This window comes from Nicotiana sylvestris, chromosome 3 (assembly GCF_000393655.2).
Source record: "Nicotiana sylvestris chromosome 3, ASM39365v2, whole genome shotgun sequence".
Classification (NCBI taxonomy): domain Eukaryota; kingdom Viridiplantae; phylum Streptophyta; class Magnoliopsida; order Solanales; family Solanaceae; genus Nicotiana; species Nicotiana sylvestris.
This window is the reverse complement of record NC_091059.1, coordinates 135656736-135675504: the sequence shown is the minus strand read 5'-3', so window position 1 is coordinate 135675504 and position 18769 is coordinate 135656736. Positions and strand designations below refer to the sequence as shown.

The following is an 18769-nucleotide window of genomic DNA, read 5'->3' as shown; positions in this document are numbered from 1 at the left end:
CATGAGACTAATTATGTATATTTTCCACAAAAGCATAGCATATCACAAAGCAGTATGTTTTTCCATTTGTTTGAACAATTGCAAAGAAACATATTACATTCAAAATCATCATAATATAACTGCTGGCAACTTCTAGTTGCCATCAAACAATTATTAAAAGGCCATTCTAGCAGAAAAGCTGTCCAGCCATTCTCCTCATCAAGCCATTTATCTGCAAAGACACATAAGCAGAAAACAAGAGAATAAGGGCAAAAATTACTTGAATAATAGTTCATCTCCCATAGACAAAGTTACTAGTAATATCAAGTGAATGCTTGAAGGTCCTATAACTCATCCCAACATACTTAATAAGTTCTTGAAAAATCAAGTGAAATTTTTACTTCTTCGTGTTCCTCTAACTTGTTTTCCTCAACTCAAGATGTCTTTCTTGTTTAATTTTTCTTTTTATTATTTTCCTTTTTTGACAGGGGCGAAGTGCATGAAGAAAATTAATGTCAAATTCAGAACACGCATATATACCAGATCAAAACAACCATACAAGACTTTGGCAAGTTTACTTGTAACACTATCTTTTTCCCACATACATTGGACTTTTTCTTCTTAGGCTATGGCGCTCAAGAAAATTAAAGTATATGGCAGTAATGACCGTTAAGCTTACAAAATTAGCTGCAACACATTGGACATCAAGAAAAATTGAAAGAATAGTAAAAGTACCTCCTTTTCCGAGAGACCAACTTCTTTCAAATCTTCAAGCTGCACAAAAGTAAACAAAATGATCAACAAATTTAAGTACAGTCACTATATCTTTTTCTTTTTTCCAGTTGCAAAAACATTATGTCCAAGGTCCTTACACTCTTAAAGGGTTCTGAAGATTCTTCACGTAGTTCAAGAATGTAAGTTGCTCTCTTTTCTCCGATGCCCTAAGCGAAATATGATATTAACTTATAAACTATTATATGCAATGATAGGCTTGAAAAAGAATAGTATTGACATGTGATCTTACCTGGATCCTTGTTAACTCTTCTCTGTAATCACAAATGAGAGAAAGAAGAATGTTATAAGAAATATTAGCCAATGCACACACCACAAGAATAAACAAATATACTGAAACCCATTTAAATAACAACCACCCCTTTTTACTCTTGGGGGCCTCGGTCTTAGCATCAAAGCGCGGTTTACAAGACCAGTTCTGGCTAGAGTCATTCCCTCATAATCCAAAAGAAGGAACTGTGAAACCTTGCAGTTTGCTGCTTAAGATAACATAACATTAAGGTTGCTACTTTAGAACTTGCAGTTTTCACCGCTTAGCTAATGCTTTACAGCTAAAATATACGATGTTGCAATAAAGGTGCAAGCTGGACGGTGTAACATAGGTTGAGAAGTAAATATCACGGTTGCTTCTTCACTTGTGTTGTGCTACTTAAGATCACATAATATGAGGGTTGCACTTCTTTTACAAACTTGCAATTTTCATCACTTAGCTAATGCTTTATTACAACTGGAAAAAAGGATGTTGCAAAATAAGTGAAAGCTGGACAGGGAAAATAGCTTGAGAAGTAATATCATCAAGTTAGTTGTCTTGGATTTTGGAAGGGAATAAAAATATGATGAGAAGGAAAATTGACAATTAATATCAGAAGGAAAAGAACTATATGAAAAGTGGAGAACCGGTTATATAGGGGAATCATTCACTTACTTGCTTGCAGTGTTTAATAAATTCAGATATTCTTGGACAAGACAATTCTGCACAATGAAAAAGGAGAGTGAATAAGTTGAAGTGGCATCAGACAAAAAAATGCTAAAGAACTACTCACGAAAGTAAATCAATTAAACCTTTGCTCCAGAACTGCGCATATGAAATCTTTCCCAAGGACTAGTATACATGGCAATCTCCAATTTGTCACCGGTTCTCATATCAGTTTCAGCTTTTGGGGTTTTGGGTTCTATAATGTCACCAGAACTTTCAAGGCTTCCTTGAGATGAGTCCAACTGCTTTGGCATCAACATATGCAAAGAAGTTGAAGACTCCAACAACCGTAAATTATTCGTTATTTCTCTAAGTCTTTCACTTAGTGGTGGTGATGCTACTTTGTCTATGTTCATATCTCCACTTTTCTCCTCTGTATCAACAACATCTACAATTTGTAGCACTGTGAGAGAAAAAAGAGAGAGTAAAAGTTCAAATTTAACACAATAACCAACGTTTAACACAACCTACCATCATCTGCAAAAGAAAGTATTTCTTTGACATCACAATGAACTTCGGGAGTAACTTTTAAATCCTTTGCTTTATTTGGTGGAGAGGCATCCTGAGATGCAAAGGTTAATATCATTACACAGATAACACCAATTAATTAAAGTGCATCAGTCAAAATTGTTTAATTAAATGACTACTGTATAAACAAATTTAAGTTGCCTCACCTTTTCCATTTTATGAATAGAGATTGTTTCCTTGAAAACACTTGGGATTTCCTGCAACCAATAAGTTGATCAAGCCCACGCATAGCCATTTAAACAGAAAAAATATAAAAGGAACAGAAATGCATTTACAAAATGTAAGTGTACTAACATTTTCTGCTGATGATATCATGGCTCTAGATCTATCTGAATTGGACTTGTCTTGAGAAGTCTAGCAATATATAACATCTTAAGTTCCATGAGGCATAAACTAAACAATGAATAAGATGTTAACTTCTTTAGTAAACCAATGCTTTCAACAGATAAAGTCATATACCTTTTTATGGAAGGAAGATATGATAGTTGAAGCATTCTCTGAAAGAGGCTTAAACTTTGTGGCTGAGGTGACATCATCCTATGAATCAATGACAAGTTATAGGTATGAATCAATGACATGTAAAAATGCTGTAGGCATTACCAATAGATTTCAACTAGACTAGGTAATTTCCATCGTTTTATTAAACCAATGAACCCAACCAAAAATTTAAAAGCAACATTCCAAAAGCAAAAGAGAGAATTTGTGGAGTGAAGAAACTCAAAATGTCACACCCTAAAACATAGAGGTACAAACCTGACGTTGACAACTAAAGTAGCGGACTTGTAAGTAAACTATTCTTTTTAATGGTTAATGCAACCAATTATATTGGAATCAGAACCAAAGAGCAATGCACTGGTACCTGCTTAGAGATGATAGCTTTTCTGTCACTGAACAGTTTCCTTCAATGAAAACAAAGAAGCAAATATTTCAGTACACATCCGTCAACCATATATTCTAGTTCATAATATGATATGCCATGTAGCATACCTTCCTATCAAATTGGAGCCAGAGTTGTTCTTTTTCCCAGACAACGGGGTACCCACTAGTCGTGCTTGCTGATTGGTGTGCTTTTTACTTTTCATTGTAGAGCTTGTCAATATCTGGCCAGCACTTTGACATGATCGTGAAGCCAAACTTGCTACATAAAGAGTATCTTGGCAAAGGATTGGATTCTAGAACAAAAAATGAAAGGGTGAGAAAAGGAATCTTTCAAAACGACTTGGAATCTACACAGAATATCTAACCATGTTAGAATGAGAAAAGTCATTACCAAACAGGTTAGCAGCAAAACATGATTGGAGCCACCAAGAGATTCCTGCAGCATCCGAGTGAGTTTGCTTTCTCGATAAGGAACCCGCTTTTCATTTGTGTTCAGAGCGTACACCACGTTCATAATGCCATATAAAGACTTATTTATTCTAGCACTTTCAGTAAGCATAATTCCATCTTTGCTGCTTCTTCGGGAATCCTCATAGCCTGAGAGCATAATAATACAGTGAAGATAACTAAAAAGCAATTATTCGGCAAAAGAGAAAATCTCTGCAACTTTTGGAGGTTTAGGACTAGCTAACCTGCCAAATCCACAAAGTTCATCACATTGGGGCCTTTACTACCCTTGATGTCATCAGCAGATGCTATATGTATCATTAACCCTTTGTGACTCCTTTTGGGCATTTGGAATGGTGTCTTTTGTACTGAATAGCATGGTGCAGCCAAACAAGCACTTAGATCATGAAAGTGTGAAATGGAATCCACAGCGGCCTACGTAAAAGAAAAGAAGAGAGCGATCTTAACCATAACAATGTGCAATATCTCAATATTTTACTCCTAGAATTGAATTGGATTACTTTAACTTGCCTTAGAAAGTCCTTTGAGCTTTATTTTTCCTTGAGAATCTTCAAGCACTTGAACTTCGGGATGATTAGGGTCCAAAAGATCATAGACATGATCCTGGAACACCTCGTAAAAGGAAACGAGGACTGCTTTCTGGGCATCCTTTGTTTGCGAAAGGATCTCAGCTATTGCCATTGCTGCCAAACCTTCTTTGTCCACAGAACCCTAACATAGAGAAACAATATCCTCAGTTTAAAAGTAACAGAAGGTTATTATTAGAGAAGCAGAGGAGAAACTGAGATACATGGAAAAAGAACCCACTTATTGGCAAAATACACAGAAGACATACCTGGATTGTGTGGGTTTTTCCACTGCCTCTTGCCCCATATGCAATAATGGATGCATTTCGACCGCTGAGAACTTCTGCTATCAGTGGCTTTACCTCTCTCGAGAATACTACAGCATTATCCTCATCTTGTTCATAGCAATTATCTAATTCATATCTATCTTTGCGACTGCAAAATACTAGAGAATCTCAAAAAAATTCACAAAAAAAAAAGGAAGCCTAGCACCAATCAATGTCAAAAGAAACAAAATCATGTAGAAAACACATTTACAAATGGGAATCTTCGGCATAACAAAATTGATGCCCTAAAGCTAAATTTCGATAAGAGACCTGAAACTTATTTGATGAATATATATATATATATATATATTTTTATTTACAGTTCATTCTTCTAGCTTTTTGAGGTGCAAAATGAAATCGCGGTAAATTGTATGTATTAACATTCAAATGCATTTTTATCTATTCATTCTTATATAGCTTATTCAGGCAAATCGTGTTAAAATTGAAAATGAAATCAGTCTTAAACAGAAAAAAAAAATGAATCTATGTGGAGGAGGAATAATAAGAAACAAAAGGGAGATAAATGTATTAATTAGTGAGAGAGAAAAACTTACATGATTTGCTCATTTTAAACTAATACAATCAAATTCCAAAAACAAATGTAAAATTTGAAACAATAATTGTATATATACTATTATATCTAATAGTAGTAAGAATTGGGGCTTTTGATATCTTGGGGGCCTAATGAAGCGCCCGCGCCTGTAACTAAAACAAACTAATATTGGGTCTACTTCATTAAATTTAACATCGGAACGAAAAAGGGTATGTTAAATCAAAACAATTGAACATAATCAACATATGGACTCAATTTATAATTACCTACTCCCTTCATCTCCGAATGATATTGTAACTTTTTCTGAATCCGAATCGCTCCCTTTGGGCCGGCACACAGTGACCCTCAGTTTCGAATCTCCACCCGATAATTCAGACTCTTGGTCTGTAAATCCTCGGATTTTTCCAACAATTCGTACTCTGCGCGAGATTCTTGGGCCTGCGATGGGTAGTTTGCTGCGATTTGAATCGGGCGTTGACAAAGCCATGTAAGAAATCAGAGCTTGAAATTTTACAATTTATTTATTTATGGAGAATTTGGATGAATTAGAGTGAGAGAGTGGATTGTCTGGTGAGTGGTAGTGAACTAGTGATGTATTATGGTGTAGAGAAGTAGCCGTTGTTAGGGTTCTAATTCTATTTTCAAATTCTTAGTCTGTCCTACCTGGCGCTCTTTCACGCTCCTTATGAAGACTTTATCATTCATGAATAAATCCCGCTAAATAAAGCCCGATAAAAATCAAAATATGGTGGATGTATATTCTTACTCCATGATCTTTCTCTCAAATGGTTAATGACATATTCAATGATATATTTTTTATGTTCAATGACATATTCCATGACATATTTTCTTCACTTTTCATGCATATATAAAGGCTTTGTAATAGATAGGAAAATACACACAATTGAAGAAGAAAATCTCTTCCTTCTCTCTATCTCTATTCTCGTTCATGTTTTACTAAGTTGCTTTTATTTTTTGTTCATACTTTACTAAATTATTTTTATTTCTTGTTCATGCTTTAGTAAATTGTTTTTATTTCATAACACGTTATCAGCACGAGTCTCTAACCAATTGTATTTATATATCTACAAAAAAAAAATCTACATCCAGAAAGATTACAATTAGAAGCCATACATATCATCACATGGTTAAATGTAAAGAGAAACTACATATGGTAAATAATGAAATGTAAGAAGGTATGATTATCTTATACTTGTCATTCCTTTAAAATCTCATATGCACACAACTTTGTACTACACCTGTATTGCATAAGCACATATTAATATTACATCTTTTATATCACATGAATGGAATAAAATTTTTGAAGTTCTATATGTTAAAATCATAGTAGCAGTTAATTGTTGATATGATGCATGTCATGGTAACCAAGGATATTTTATATAAATTGTTTTATGCATATTTATGTGTTAACTATTTTCAATCTGTCCTGCCGCTTTTAATATTTTCTTTTACTTGGATGAATATTTTTTTTCCTTTTGGATTTTTACACTTGCATATAGTACCAAAAAAAAAGGAATAAAATATAATAATAAAATTAGTCACACTGATTAAAAGCATAAATCATCTTGAAGAAAACAAGAAATACTTCACATCTTTATCTAGGTTGATTAATTACTTCTTTGAAGTTTGAAAAATAAACCAGCTATTGTGAAAGTATACTTCATAATTTATGGTCGTATCATTTGAAAGCAAACAATGATTAGTATGATTACTAGAAGAGGTATTTTTGAGTATTCATAACCTACTTGATGTTTGCTACTAACTTACCATTTTTAAGTATTTTATATGAATGATGCACAAGCTACAACTGGTAAGTTGTTACCTATAATGTCACTTTTCAGGTAATATAAATGCCGAATTTATGTATTAGTACTATATATATATATGTTGTTACCTATATGGTATATTTTTGATAAATTTATTCACTAATTGCTTGGTTGAATTGAGTGAAGGAAAGTCATGACGTTTAATCAAATCCAATAGGTAGGGTATACCCCGAAAACAACAATATTTTTTAGAGAGACTCAATAAATATTAAGACAATGATTTTATGATCCCTTTAAACTCTAATAAAATTTAGAAGAAATATTCTGACTACAAACAATTGTATTTCATATAGATGCTACAAATAATTAATAAAGTTTTACGCTGATTTGAGATTTGTACACTTATTAAGAAAGCAAATTTGATTTGCTAAGTTGCAAATTAGCTGTGTACAACTTTCTTGGCATGTGATTGAAATTAAGGCTTGAGAATGAATCTCAATATTGTTTAGCCTATTATGCTATTGATTAAGACATCGGGATCAAGTCTTGATGCTCCATAATGATAAGAGTTGGGTTTGAGTCCCAATTTATTATGGCCTAACATGCCTTTATATTGGTAAGACATTGAGTTTGAGTCACAATGTACCATATTGATGATATAATGATGACTAAAGAAAAATAATATATTTTTCATGAAAAGACATAAAAATTGTCCCACTTGATTTGCTCCATTCTTGAAGTGAATGTGATAACAGTGCATAATAAATTTCAATGAAGACAGGTGGTTGAACAATGAACGTGGGCGTTCCAAATATCAAAATAATAATAATCATCACTATGATTATAAAAGGAGAACAATAAGGGTTCTCAAAATAGTCCTTCAAAATATGAAGGTAATGCTTACCATCAAATTGGTATGAAAATAATAAAGCACGTCGCTGATTATGATCCATTCCTTGAAGAGAATGTGACTTGTGATAAGCATTGAGAATGCAAACCCATTCCTAAAGTTGAATGTGACAATATGTGATAAAACAATGAATAAAGACATGCAATTCATGATTATATGAATACCACACAACTCACCTCTAAGGGAGGTTTGAGTAAAATAAAGAGAATAAATATTATTGTATGGTTACATGAATATGTCATTGGTCGCGTACATGTGATATGCCAAATATTATTTTGTCATACCTTATAAAAGTTATTAAAGGCAAAGTTAAAGCAATAAATAATTTTGCTTATGATGATTTTGACCATGACAATTTATTATGATATAATTTTCTCCGTGAAGGAGACATTTACCATATGAATGGTATGATAAAAGATCTTGTAGTACAAAAGTTGTTAAGAACTCCGGAAAAACTAATTTGTTACTACCCGGATGAATAAACTTATTCATGACATTGATATTGTAAAGTCTCAAAAGAAACTTTTTGAGTTTCAACTATATAAGTCAAAGTGATTGGCATATTGAGACTATAAATGAAAGTAAGATTGAATATCTTCATATTTCTATAATCATACCGGGTAAATATGAAAGGTTACCCGATCTTCTTTTTATTTGTACTACACAAATATAAGCATGATGTTGGAATCATATGCCACCAGTAAACTAGAGGTTTACTAAAACAAATATTAATTGGCATGACCGGTTGGCCATCTCGGTTCAATTATGATGCGAAAAATTAATTAAGAATTACATTGACATATATTGAAGAATAGAAGATTCTTCAAGAATTCTCTTGTGCTGCTTATTCTCATGATATACCAGTTAAAGATTGGGATTGAATCCTTTGATTTCTGGAAGGAATAAAAGGTGATATATATATGGGCTCAGTCACCTGCCATGTGGACCGTTTACTATTATATGATTTTAATAGATGCATCTATTTTATGGTCACATGTGCATTTGTTATCAACTTGCAGTTTGGTTTTTGCAAGATTGCTTGCTCAAATTATTAGAGCACAATTCCAGAATATAAATTATGATGATTTATCTTAATAATACTGGTTTAAATCCAAGTTGGTTTAGCAGAAATTGTATGCCTCCAATTATAGCTAAATCATTGGTTATGAGAACAAAACTCCCAAAAACGAAATTTGGTATGAGATTTATTATTTAATATACAGCAGCACTTGTACGCATCTAGCCAAGTTATAAAAAAATTTCCCTATCACAATCGGTTCAGGGTCAGGAACCAAATAATTTCTATATAGAAATATGGATGTGCTATATGATTTAATTATGCCACCAAAATGCACAAAGATGAGTTCCCAAAGATGGTTGGGAAATGTGTTGGTGATCCCAACATTAGGGGGAGAAAATGGGCAGCTGAGAAAGTGATACGTGAAATGAATTATTATGAATACATATAGATCCTCGTACAAGAAAATATAAACTTGAAGTTCAAGTGATATTCATTTACAAATTATTGTCAGACGCATTTGCTGACCCAAAGCTAAATGTCATATTTCAGCTGCTAATGCTCCAAATAGAATAAAGTCCATGAGGGACAGAGTCTATGGCACACATGAAGTGTAACAGACCAATCGGTTCCAAAGATAAAACTCCTTGAAGAAGGAGAGGGGCAAATATTCAAAATGGTCATAATAAGGAGGCAAGTGCCCTAGAAGAGCACCATGACATAACACTTCATAAGACCTCATGGGAGAGGCTCAGGTACCTGAAAATAATGAAATAAAAAGATCCCAATAAGTTATGTCTTTATTGGGTAATAATGGAACCGGCATAAAATGATTGTCGACGATATTGTTAATATAATGTAGCGCTCAATATGATTAATATTGACGAGGATCTTGAGATCAAATCTGTCATGAAATTTGGACGGATAAAAGATTGGCCAAATAAAAAATACGCAATGAAATTGACTTCACTTGAAAAATGTGAAGTTGGACGGATAGTCCAACACCTGAAAGTATAAAGTCAATTGAGGTATAAATGTGTTCTTGTGCGAAAGGTTCAAGTCGATAGACATAAAGACGACTTGTGGCACAAGAAAATTAGTAAATATCCTCACATTGAATATATGGAGACATGTTCTCTTATAGTGGATATAGTCACTTCAGGTTTTAATCTGGCAATATATGAAAAACTTGATATGCGTATAGTGGATATCATTGAAAGATTTAAATTTTCTTGGAGCATATTAAGGTTTCCAAGAAATTTATTAAATAAAGCTTCAAAAATCCTTATACGGATTGAAACAATCAGGGCGCATGTGATATAATCACCCGAGAGAGTACTTGTTGAAAAAAGGGTATAAGAATAATTCAATTTGTCCTTGTGTCCTTATAAAAGGATATGGATTTGAATTTAATCGCCATGTATGTTGATAATTTAAATATCATTAGAACTCCCGGAGAGCTTCCTAAAGCAGTAGGCTGTTTAAAGAAAGAATTTGAAATGAAAGATCTTTGAAAGACAAAATTTTGTCTTGGTCTACAAATTGAATATATGAAAGATAGAATTTTTGTCCTTCAATCAGCATACACTAAAAAAAAATTAAAGAGCTTCTATGTGGATAAAGCACATCCATTAAGTACCCCGATGATTGTGAGATTACTCGATATAAATAAAGATCCACTCCGACCTCATGAAAATAATGAAGAGTTTCTTGGTCCTAAAGTACCATATCTTAATGCAATTGGTGCGCTAATATATCTTGCTAACACTACAAGGTATGACATAACTTTTTCAGTTAATGTCTTAACAAGATATAGCTCCGCTCAAGGAGAAATTGGAATAAAATCAAGCACATATTGCTTTATCTAAGGGGGATTACCGATGTGAGCTTATTTTATGGCAATGATTGCAATACCGATCTTGTTGGTTATGTCGATGTGGAGTATTTATCTGACACACACAAGGCTTGATCTCAAACATGTTATGTGTTTACATGTGTGGCACTGTCATATCTTGGCGATCGACTAAGCAATCAATCGTGGCTACTTCTTCTAATCATGCTGAGATAATTGCTATTCATGAAGCAAGTCGAGAATGTGTATGGTTGAGGTCTACTATACATCTTATTCGAGACAAATGTGGTTTGAAGTGTGATAAACTACCCACAGTCAACGATGTGAACTGATGATCTCATCAGGGGGAGTTAATACGCGTTGTACTCTTTTTCCCTTACAAGGTTTTGTCCCATTGGGTTTTCCTTGCAAGGTTTTTAACGAGGCAACCAAAAGGCGTATTTCTAAATATGTGTACTCTTTTTCCTTCATTAGGATTTTTTTTTCTCATAGGGTTTTTTTCTAATAAGGTTTTAACGAGACACATTATTTATGGACATCCAAGGGGGAGTATTATGATAAAAATCAAAATATGGTGGATGTCTATCTTCCTCCATGATCTTTCTCTCAAATGGTTAATGACATATTCAATAACATATTTTCTATGTTCAATGACATATTCCATGAAATATTTTCTTCACTTTTCATGCCTATATAAAGGCTTTGTAATAGATAGGAAAATACACACAATTGAAGAAGAAAATCTCTTCCTTCTCTCTATCTCTATTCTTGTTCATGTTTTACTAAGTTGCTTTTATTTCTTGTTCATACTTTACTAAATTGCTTTTATTTCTTGTTCATGCTTTACTAAATTGCTTTTATTTCATAACAGTCATAATGTAAAATAAAAAATATATATACCGCTAGACCTAGTAGTTTTTTTTGTTTGTAAATCTTAAGACGTTTGTTTACTGAAGTAATATTCCTCCATTTCATTTTATATAAGGATACATTATTTTTTTTAGCACCGAATAAAAGTAATAGTAGTAATTTGTATTTAGTAATTCTAAAGTATCACGAAGGACATTATTCTATGCTGCATAATACATGTATTCACTTTATTTAAATGAAATTTGCTTTAGTGTGCCTGCGTTGCACGTGTGTATTGCGTCAAGTTCTTCATATTAGCTCATCCATAATTTAAATATTTAATTGTCATTATAATTTTATCGAATGAGAATTAAAGCATAAAAAAATAATTATCAAAACGTAAAAAAAGATCGACGTGATTTTCACTTTTGGAGATTTGTGTTTGTAAAATCATTAGTGTTATTGCCTCTAATCAATCACTTTTCTTCCTTTGTGTGTTATTGCCTCTAATCAATCACTTTTCTTCCTTTGTCATTCTCTCTTTCTATTGTATTCTTAAATATCTTGTTAGTAATTTGTTCGAATTATTGATCAGTGTACTTTTAATATTCTAGTAATATTAATAACAATAATAATTTTTGTTATAGTTATTAAAAAAAATAGGAAGAGAGTATGAAAATACATGCATGAACCTAACATTCGATGTTGGATAGTCTATTTAATCCGAATACGAATTTAATGATATAAAATTAATATTCTTATTAAAAGAAAAATTAGGAAGAATGAAAATACATGGATAGTGTCTGCTCTTGGATATTTATTTAGTTAGGATCAGAATTCTAAAGATATAAATTTCTTTAGGTAAATTAAGTTCCTAAATATTAGAAATTTTACATACTTCAAATAAGAAAAGATTTAATATCTAGTAAAAATGCAGTCCATACTACTTTGGAGGATCGTTGACATTACTAGAGGCGATACCTCACATAGTTATGCATGTACGGATATTATACCTAATAATATAGCTAACACTAGCACTTGTAATATGATGCATGAGCATCAAAACCCTGTACACATGTTTTAATTTATGTTACTTATCTTTCCTACCAAAAAAAAAACTAATATTTTAGTTGATTTGAAATTCCTAAATACTAGAAAAATAATTAAATCATAATTACAATTTTGTCCAATATAAAACCTATTTTTAAAGGGTAAAGAAGGCGAACGACATTTCAACAAGGGTTTCGTGCTTTTAATATAGTATAGATATAGATAATTGCTACTGTCGGTAATTATTTTAAATTATTAATCCCTCCGTTTCAATTTATATGAATATATTTCCTTTTTAGTTCGTGCCAAAAAGAATGACCTCTTTTCTTATTTGGAAACAATTACATTTATGCAATGATTTATAGCCACACAAAATATTGTGCCTCATTTTACACCACAAATTCAAAAGTCTTCTCTCTTTTCTTAAATTCCATGGCCGGTTTCACATAAATTGAAACAGATGGAGTAATATATTAGAGATTTTACACTCTATTATATTTTTAGTTAAAATGAGTAGAATGGATTCATGGATTTAATCCATTTCATTACTTATGGAATATTGAACTTTCAAGTGCATTTTGGTATTGAGAGGGTAAAACCACAAAAAATGTACGAAATTCATATTTGCGTCAAACTAATGAAAACAAGATATGCACTTTTTATATCGATTAAACATAATTAAATGATATTGGATATATTTTTGTTTAATATGTAACTCAGATAGTTAAATTATTTAATTTGGTACAATGATCAGTAAGTATTTCTCGTAGTATAATGACAAAATACATAATTTACCCATTGACCTTCCACCCAAATCCCTGTTACACACTTCTCTACCACGGGCAACCTTTTATACACCCAACCTTTTAGAAGTGTGTCAATGACACACCATTTTGCTTAGCTAGCATGTGTGTGTTTAACACAAAAAATAAGAGCGTGAGAAAGGTAAATCTTTTGTCCAAAATCTTATTTAAGTGCCATCTGTCAAAAATTAAACCAAAATGGAAATTATTTTAAAAAACAAACACAAAAATAAAGAAAAAACAAGAGAAGAAAAGGAAAAGACCATCTGATCTGAATACGCGGACAACTTCACCATAAAGAAGATAAAATCCAATCAAATAAGGTAATTTAGTCATCTTCTCTATCTTTTCCTTTTCCATTCAGAAATTTGGACGATTTGGGGCAGTGTCGAATTTTTGAATCGTCATTTGGGAGGAGAAAGTTTCGAACCTCCATTGTTGGGGGTTTCTTGAGTTTTCGAATTGGTGTTTGGGCGGAGAAATCTAGCAATAATGTTGGAAATTGTTTGGACCGAATTGTTGAGCTTGTTTACTAAATTAAATTTTTGTTGCTATTGTGAAATTGATTTTAAAGTTATTCTTGGATTTTTGAATCAGCTGCTGGGTTTGTCAAAATTCGAACCAGTGTAAAAAAAATCGTATTATAATTTTAAGTTGTCGGTTCAATGGATGTGGAGGTGATATGATGAGTGGTGCCAGCTATGGTGGTGGGGTGGTCACCTGCGATGATCTGCCGGAGAGATGGGGGAGCAGACAGCTAATTTAGTTTTTCTAAAAAAATAAAATTCTTTTGTAGCCATAATTTAAAACCTAATGAATTTGTGGAATTGAAATCTGGTGCATTTGTAGAAAAATGTTAAATTATTATACAAAGATTGCTCTCAACATTGGTGGCCGGAGTGGATTCTCCACTGAGTTGGGTGGGCAGTCATTTTCTTTTTCTTTATTTTTTAAATAAAACCTGGATGAATTCTTTTTATTTTTCTACTTTTATGTTAGTGACACGTGTCACAACCTTATTCATGCATGATACACACATATTTAGAAAAAATGGTCAAACATAGAAGTGGTGTGTCATTGACACACTTCTAAAAGGTCAGGTGTTTAAAATGTTGCTCGTGATAGAGAGGTGTATAACAGGGATTTGAGTGTAAGGTCAATGGGTAAACTATGTATTTTGTCTAGTGTAATCTCATTACGAAGTTCTTAAATGAAGGGCTCTTTTAAATTTTTGAGAAATTTATATTTTTAAAATATAAAATTGAGCAATCGATCGAAATATATACAAAAAAATATACTATATTTTATATATTTTGACTAATGAATGCAATTAATTTCGATCGATGGGTCAATTTTGTATTTTGCTCTAAATTTTTAGCGTTGGTTCCGAATTTCAGTCCAAAACATTCCAAGTATAAATGACATCAGGTAGCCACCGTAAAAGGCTGTTATTTAGGAATAAGCCAATGCATTATGAATTAGTTTTTCAGTTCAAATCGTCAGGACAGAATCGTCATGAAGTTAAGATTTTTAATTTAAAATTTCAGGAGAAAATAAGCACGAATTAATCTCTAAATAGCATCCCTAGGAATGGGTATTTGTGCACTTGCCCCCCATTCCAAAGAGGAGTCCAGTCCAATTGTCCATCCTTTTTTCTTTTCTTTTTCCTGGAGTATAAACCTTTTTATTTTTTCTTTTTATTCCAAATCTTTTTGTGGAAATACAAAGAAAAATGGAGGGGAAAACGGAGAAGGAAAACAAGAGTGTGAAGAAGAAAGCATGCGATGTGGAGGCTCTGAAGAAATGTTTGGAAGAAAATAAAGGCGACTATTTGAAATGCCAGTCTCATATTGAAGCTTTTAAGTCATCTTGCTCTATCAACAACCCTAATTCTTCTTCGGAATATCCCCCAAAGCTCAGCTCCGGTTCGGATTCTGATCCTATGATTATAACTTCTTGAAATTTGATGTCGACAGCTCTTTTTAACTACTTCGTTCGTTATAATGTTAGTTTTTTTGGTAATTATTAGCTATACACTATTGGAAAAGCTTATTCTTTGTCGTTGATAAAGTAAGTTACAAGCTTGAACGCAAAAAAGATTGGTTTTCTATGAAAAATTGAGCTTTTTTTTAAATACTGTTTTGGGCAAATAGTGAAGGTTTCGTTCACTGTGAAAGAAGAGTTTTTCAATTCCAATTGCTGTTTCCGTAAGTGTTTATGCCTATGGATGGAGCTGACATGAAAGCATCTGTTCTTGTAGACATAATGGTTAGTTTATTTCGTAAAGATCAATGCCTCAGGTTTTTGCTTGGGAAAGAGAGACTTTTTTTAGTACTTTGGGGATGTTTGGAATCGAGTCTAGTTGTAATCCTTGGCTTTGCCAACAGTGGTGGAACAAGGAATTGTAACAAGGGGACTAAAAAAATGCAAAACTTGCACAGTGTGTGAAGGTACTTAGCTATCAAGTGGATTCAACATTTATTATACATATATACAAAAATTGTTTTTGCCCTATTTGCACAGTGTAACTTTTCGACGAAGCCTTCAATACACTTGGCTACACCACTATCTGCCAAGTGCCAACACATGTTGGTCTATGACTTGAATGCTTTTATAAGGCTCTAATATAAGTTTCCAACAAGATTTACTTTTTGGAAAGAAAGGAACAAGATTTTCAGAGGCTTGATCAATCTTACTCAGGGTGTAAACTAACATTGTTAGTCTAAAGTGGTAGGTCCAGCAAAATATTCTCAGTTGCTGATTAGTCATTTATGATTCAAAAATATTAACCCATTCAGAAATTCACAATCTTAATGAAACAAAAGTGGAGGGGTGCAATTGTTTTGTTTGCTCATAGATATTGTCAAGGGTTAGGTGTTATATTACCATGGTGTTTTATTGGCTTATCCATGAGTAATTGTTTTCCGAGTACCTAGATTCCCAGTTTATAAAGCTAAAATTATGGTTGTTATTGTGAATGAAAATCAAGTAAAAAGACGTGCTTTGGAAATTTGACGTGGAGGGGTATCTGGTTTACAGAGTAATGTTTGCTCGATCCTTGTCTGCGATAGGTAATTCGATCAATGTAATATGCATGCTCAACTTTTTGTAAAGGGAACTTTCACAGAAGCTGCTGCTTAGAATAGTGACTTCAAAATTGGATTACTAGTTAGATGCACTAGTACCTGTAATACCCCTTTAGACAAAGTCCCACATCGGCAAAACACAAGAGGGATGCTGGGTATATAGGCTAACAAGACTTAGACCCTAGTGGTGCGTTTTAAATCCGTGAGGGCCTAGGCTCACAACGGACAATATCACTAACAGGCTGGGCTGTTACACTGTTACAGTAACTTTCCAACTTGGGTGGGGAGTTTCTGATGAGTGATGACTGTCAGATAAGTTCAAAAATTGCTGCAGGTTTAGTCCTTGAGGCTTCTCAATGCTGCTCCTTATAAATTATAGTCACTATCCTGTATAATGTAATATGTATGCTCAATTTTTTGTGAAGGAACTTTCATAGAAGCTGCTGCTTAGAATAGTGACTTCAAAATTGGATTACTAGTTAGATGCACTAGTAAGTAGTAACTTTCCAACTTGGGGTGGGAGTTTCTGATGACTGTCAGATAAGTTCAATAATTGCTGCAGGTTTAGTCCTTGATGCTTCTCAATGCTGTTTCTTATAATTTATAGCCACTATCCTGTATAATGTCACATGGACTTGGGTGTAAGATGCATGCATCTTTGTTGGATTTATGGATATTTAATGGCAATTTGGGGACAGAAAATGCTGCTTACTCTTAACTTTCAAGTGGGGACATTATTGAGGACCTGAATAAATGATATATCCCTTAACAACACTTTGGGCTTTTAGATGGCGGTTCAGGCAAATATGATATCAGATCAGAGTAGGTCAAGAACTCGAGTCTTACCACCACCCATCGACGAAATACTTCACGTGGTTGGTCCACATAAATTTAAAAAACAGGCCTTGTGAAGGGGGCACGTTGTTGACCTAAATAAACAAATAAATAACTGTCGAGGTAAGTAAGGTATAAAAAGGAAAAGCCTATTGAATGAAAGTGACGAAAGATATTCATTTTTCAATTCTCTTTCTAATAGTTTAAACTTTTAGATGAGATGATTCACTCAACTCGATATAGTCCCATACCCAGTAATATAATACACTAATTGCCATGTGTATACCAGATGGGAATTGTCCATAGCTGCAAGTGTTGCATGCATCACAAGGTAATTTTGTCTTCAACAGAAAAGTCCATTAAGCATAGATCTGTGGACAGTTGGAGGCTTGTTGAAGTTCAATATCTGAATTTTGGTGTCTATTAAATTTCATCCATGGAAAGTAACGATCTATGGAGCAAAAATGAGAAACGTAAAGTATCACAAAACCCCAATTGGCTTGGATTTGTTTGCTACTTCAGCTCACTTACGGCCAAAAGTAATTTAGCTAGCTTTCGTATGTCCAGTATTTTTCTTGTTCTCTTACCTAAGCAGATTGGAATCTTTCTGGGTTCAGCTGCCAGGGTTTAGTGGTTTTCTTTAATTTTATATGGTTTTTCTTTATTTCCGTTTGGATAGCTGCCGCTGGTGTCATTAAAACTATGATCTTGGAGCATTTGTGTATTTGACAAAACTATTCACTTGCATGTATTTCTAAAAATGAGAGTGTAATTTACACTTAAATCTCACTTCACATTGCAACTGATTTCACTTTATCCCCTTTATGTAGAAAAATGATTACTTTACTTGTTAAAAAGATTGGCATGCAGAAAGGCAATATAAAATTGACAAGTGATCTATATTTAAGAAAAATGCTTTCATGTAATAGAGTATTCAAATGCATATAATCATTTTACCTTCCTTTTGCAGTTGTAGAGGACCTCAGATAAGCAACTCGAATGAAGATTGGAAGACCGAAGCCCTATCTTCTGCTGTTAGCAGTAATAAAGCCAAAAAGAAGATTCAAGTTCAAGTCACTGCATTTTTTGTAACATTGCACAACTAGTCTATAGTCTTCTAATCTATGTAATTTCTTCGGCTTTAACCTGAACATGTGATTCCAGAAATATGTGCTTTTTGGTAAGTAGAAAGAGAAGAAAATAATGAGGAAAGCAAGTGGTGTTGGATGGGCGCCCAATTACAGATTTTGCATGCCTTTAGCATGTTATTGTCTTACTTGTCATATGTGAAGTGTCATTTACAAAAGCATATTTGTCTATTAAGCAGAGGCGGAATTAGGATTTCAAGCTTATGGGTTCGGAATTCGAATCGTTTTAAATTACTAAGTTCTAAATTAATAACTTATACATATTTAATGGATTTTTTAAGACAAATACAAGGTTTGAATCAAAGTTACTGAGTTCGGCCGAACCCGTTGGTGGCACTCTAGCTCCGCCCCTTCTATTAAGTGCC

General features: G+C 33.2%; 1 protein-coding gene and 1 long non-coding RNA gene across 2 annotated transcripts; one reads left to right on the top strand and one right to left on the bottom strand.

Annotated features, from left to right (window-relative positions):
• Positions 1-10: 10 nt before the first annotated feature.
• Positions 11-5780, bottom strand: LOC104211600 (kinesin-like protein KIN-10C). Its single transcript, XM_009760690.2, has 17 exons — positions 5334-5780; positions 4458-4623; positions 4133-4333; positions 3847-4036; positions 3546-3751; positions 3263-3447; positions 3135-3174; positions 2735-2812; positions 2570-2629; positions 2422-2472; positions 2219-2309; positions 1834-2150; positions 1697-1743; positions 1004-1025; positions 852-920; positions 715-753; positions 11-211 (listed from the first exon to the last, which is right to left on the bottom strand). The coding sequence occupies exons 1-17, from the start codon at positions 5552-5554 to the stop codon at positions 167-169; spliced, it is 2028 nt and encodes a 675-aa protein (XP_009758992.1). The 5' UTR covers positions 5555-5780; the 3' UTR covers positions 11-166.
• Positions 5781-15040: 9260 nt separating this feature from the next.
• Positions 15041-18536, top strand: LOC104233861 (uncharacterized). Its single transcript, XR_712761.2, has 2 exons — positions 15041-15261; positions 18227-18536. It is a non-coding gene; the product is annotated as an uncharacterized lncRNA (long non-coding RNA).
• The last annotated feature ends 233 nt before the right edge of the window (positions 18537-18769 follow it).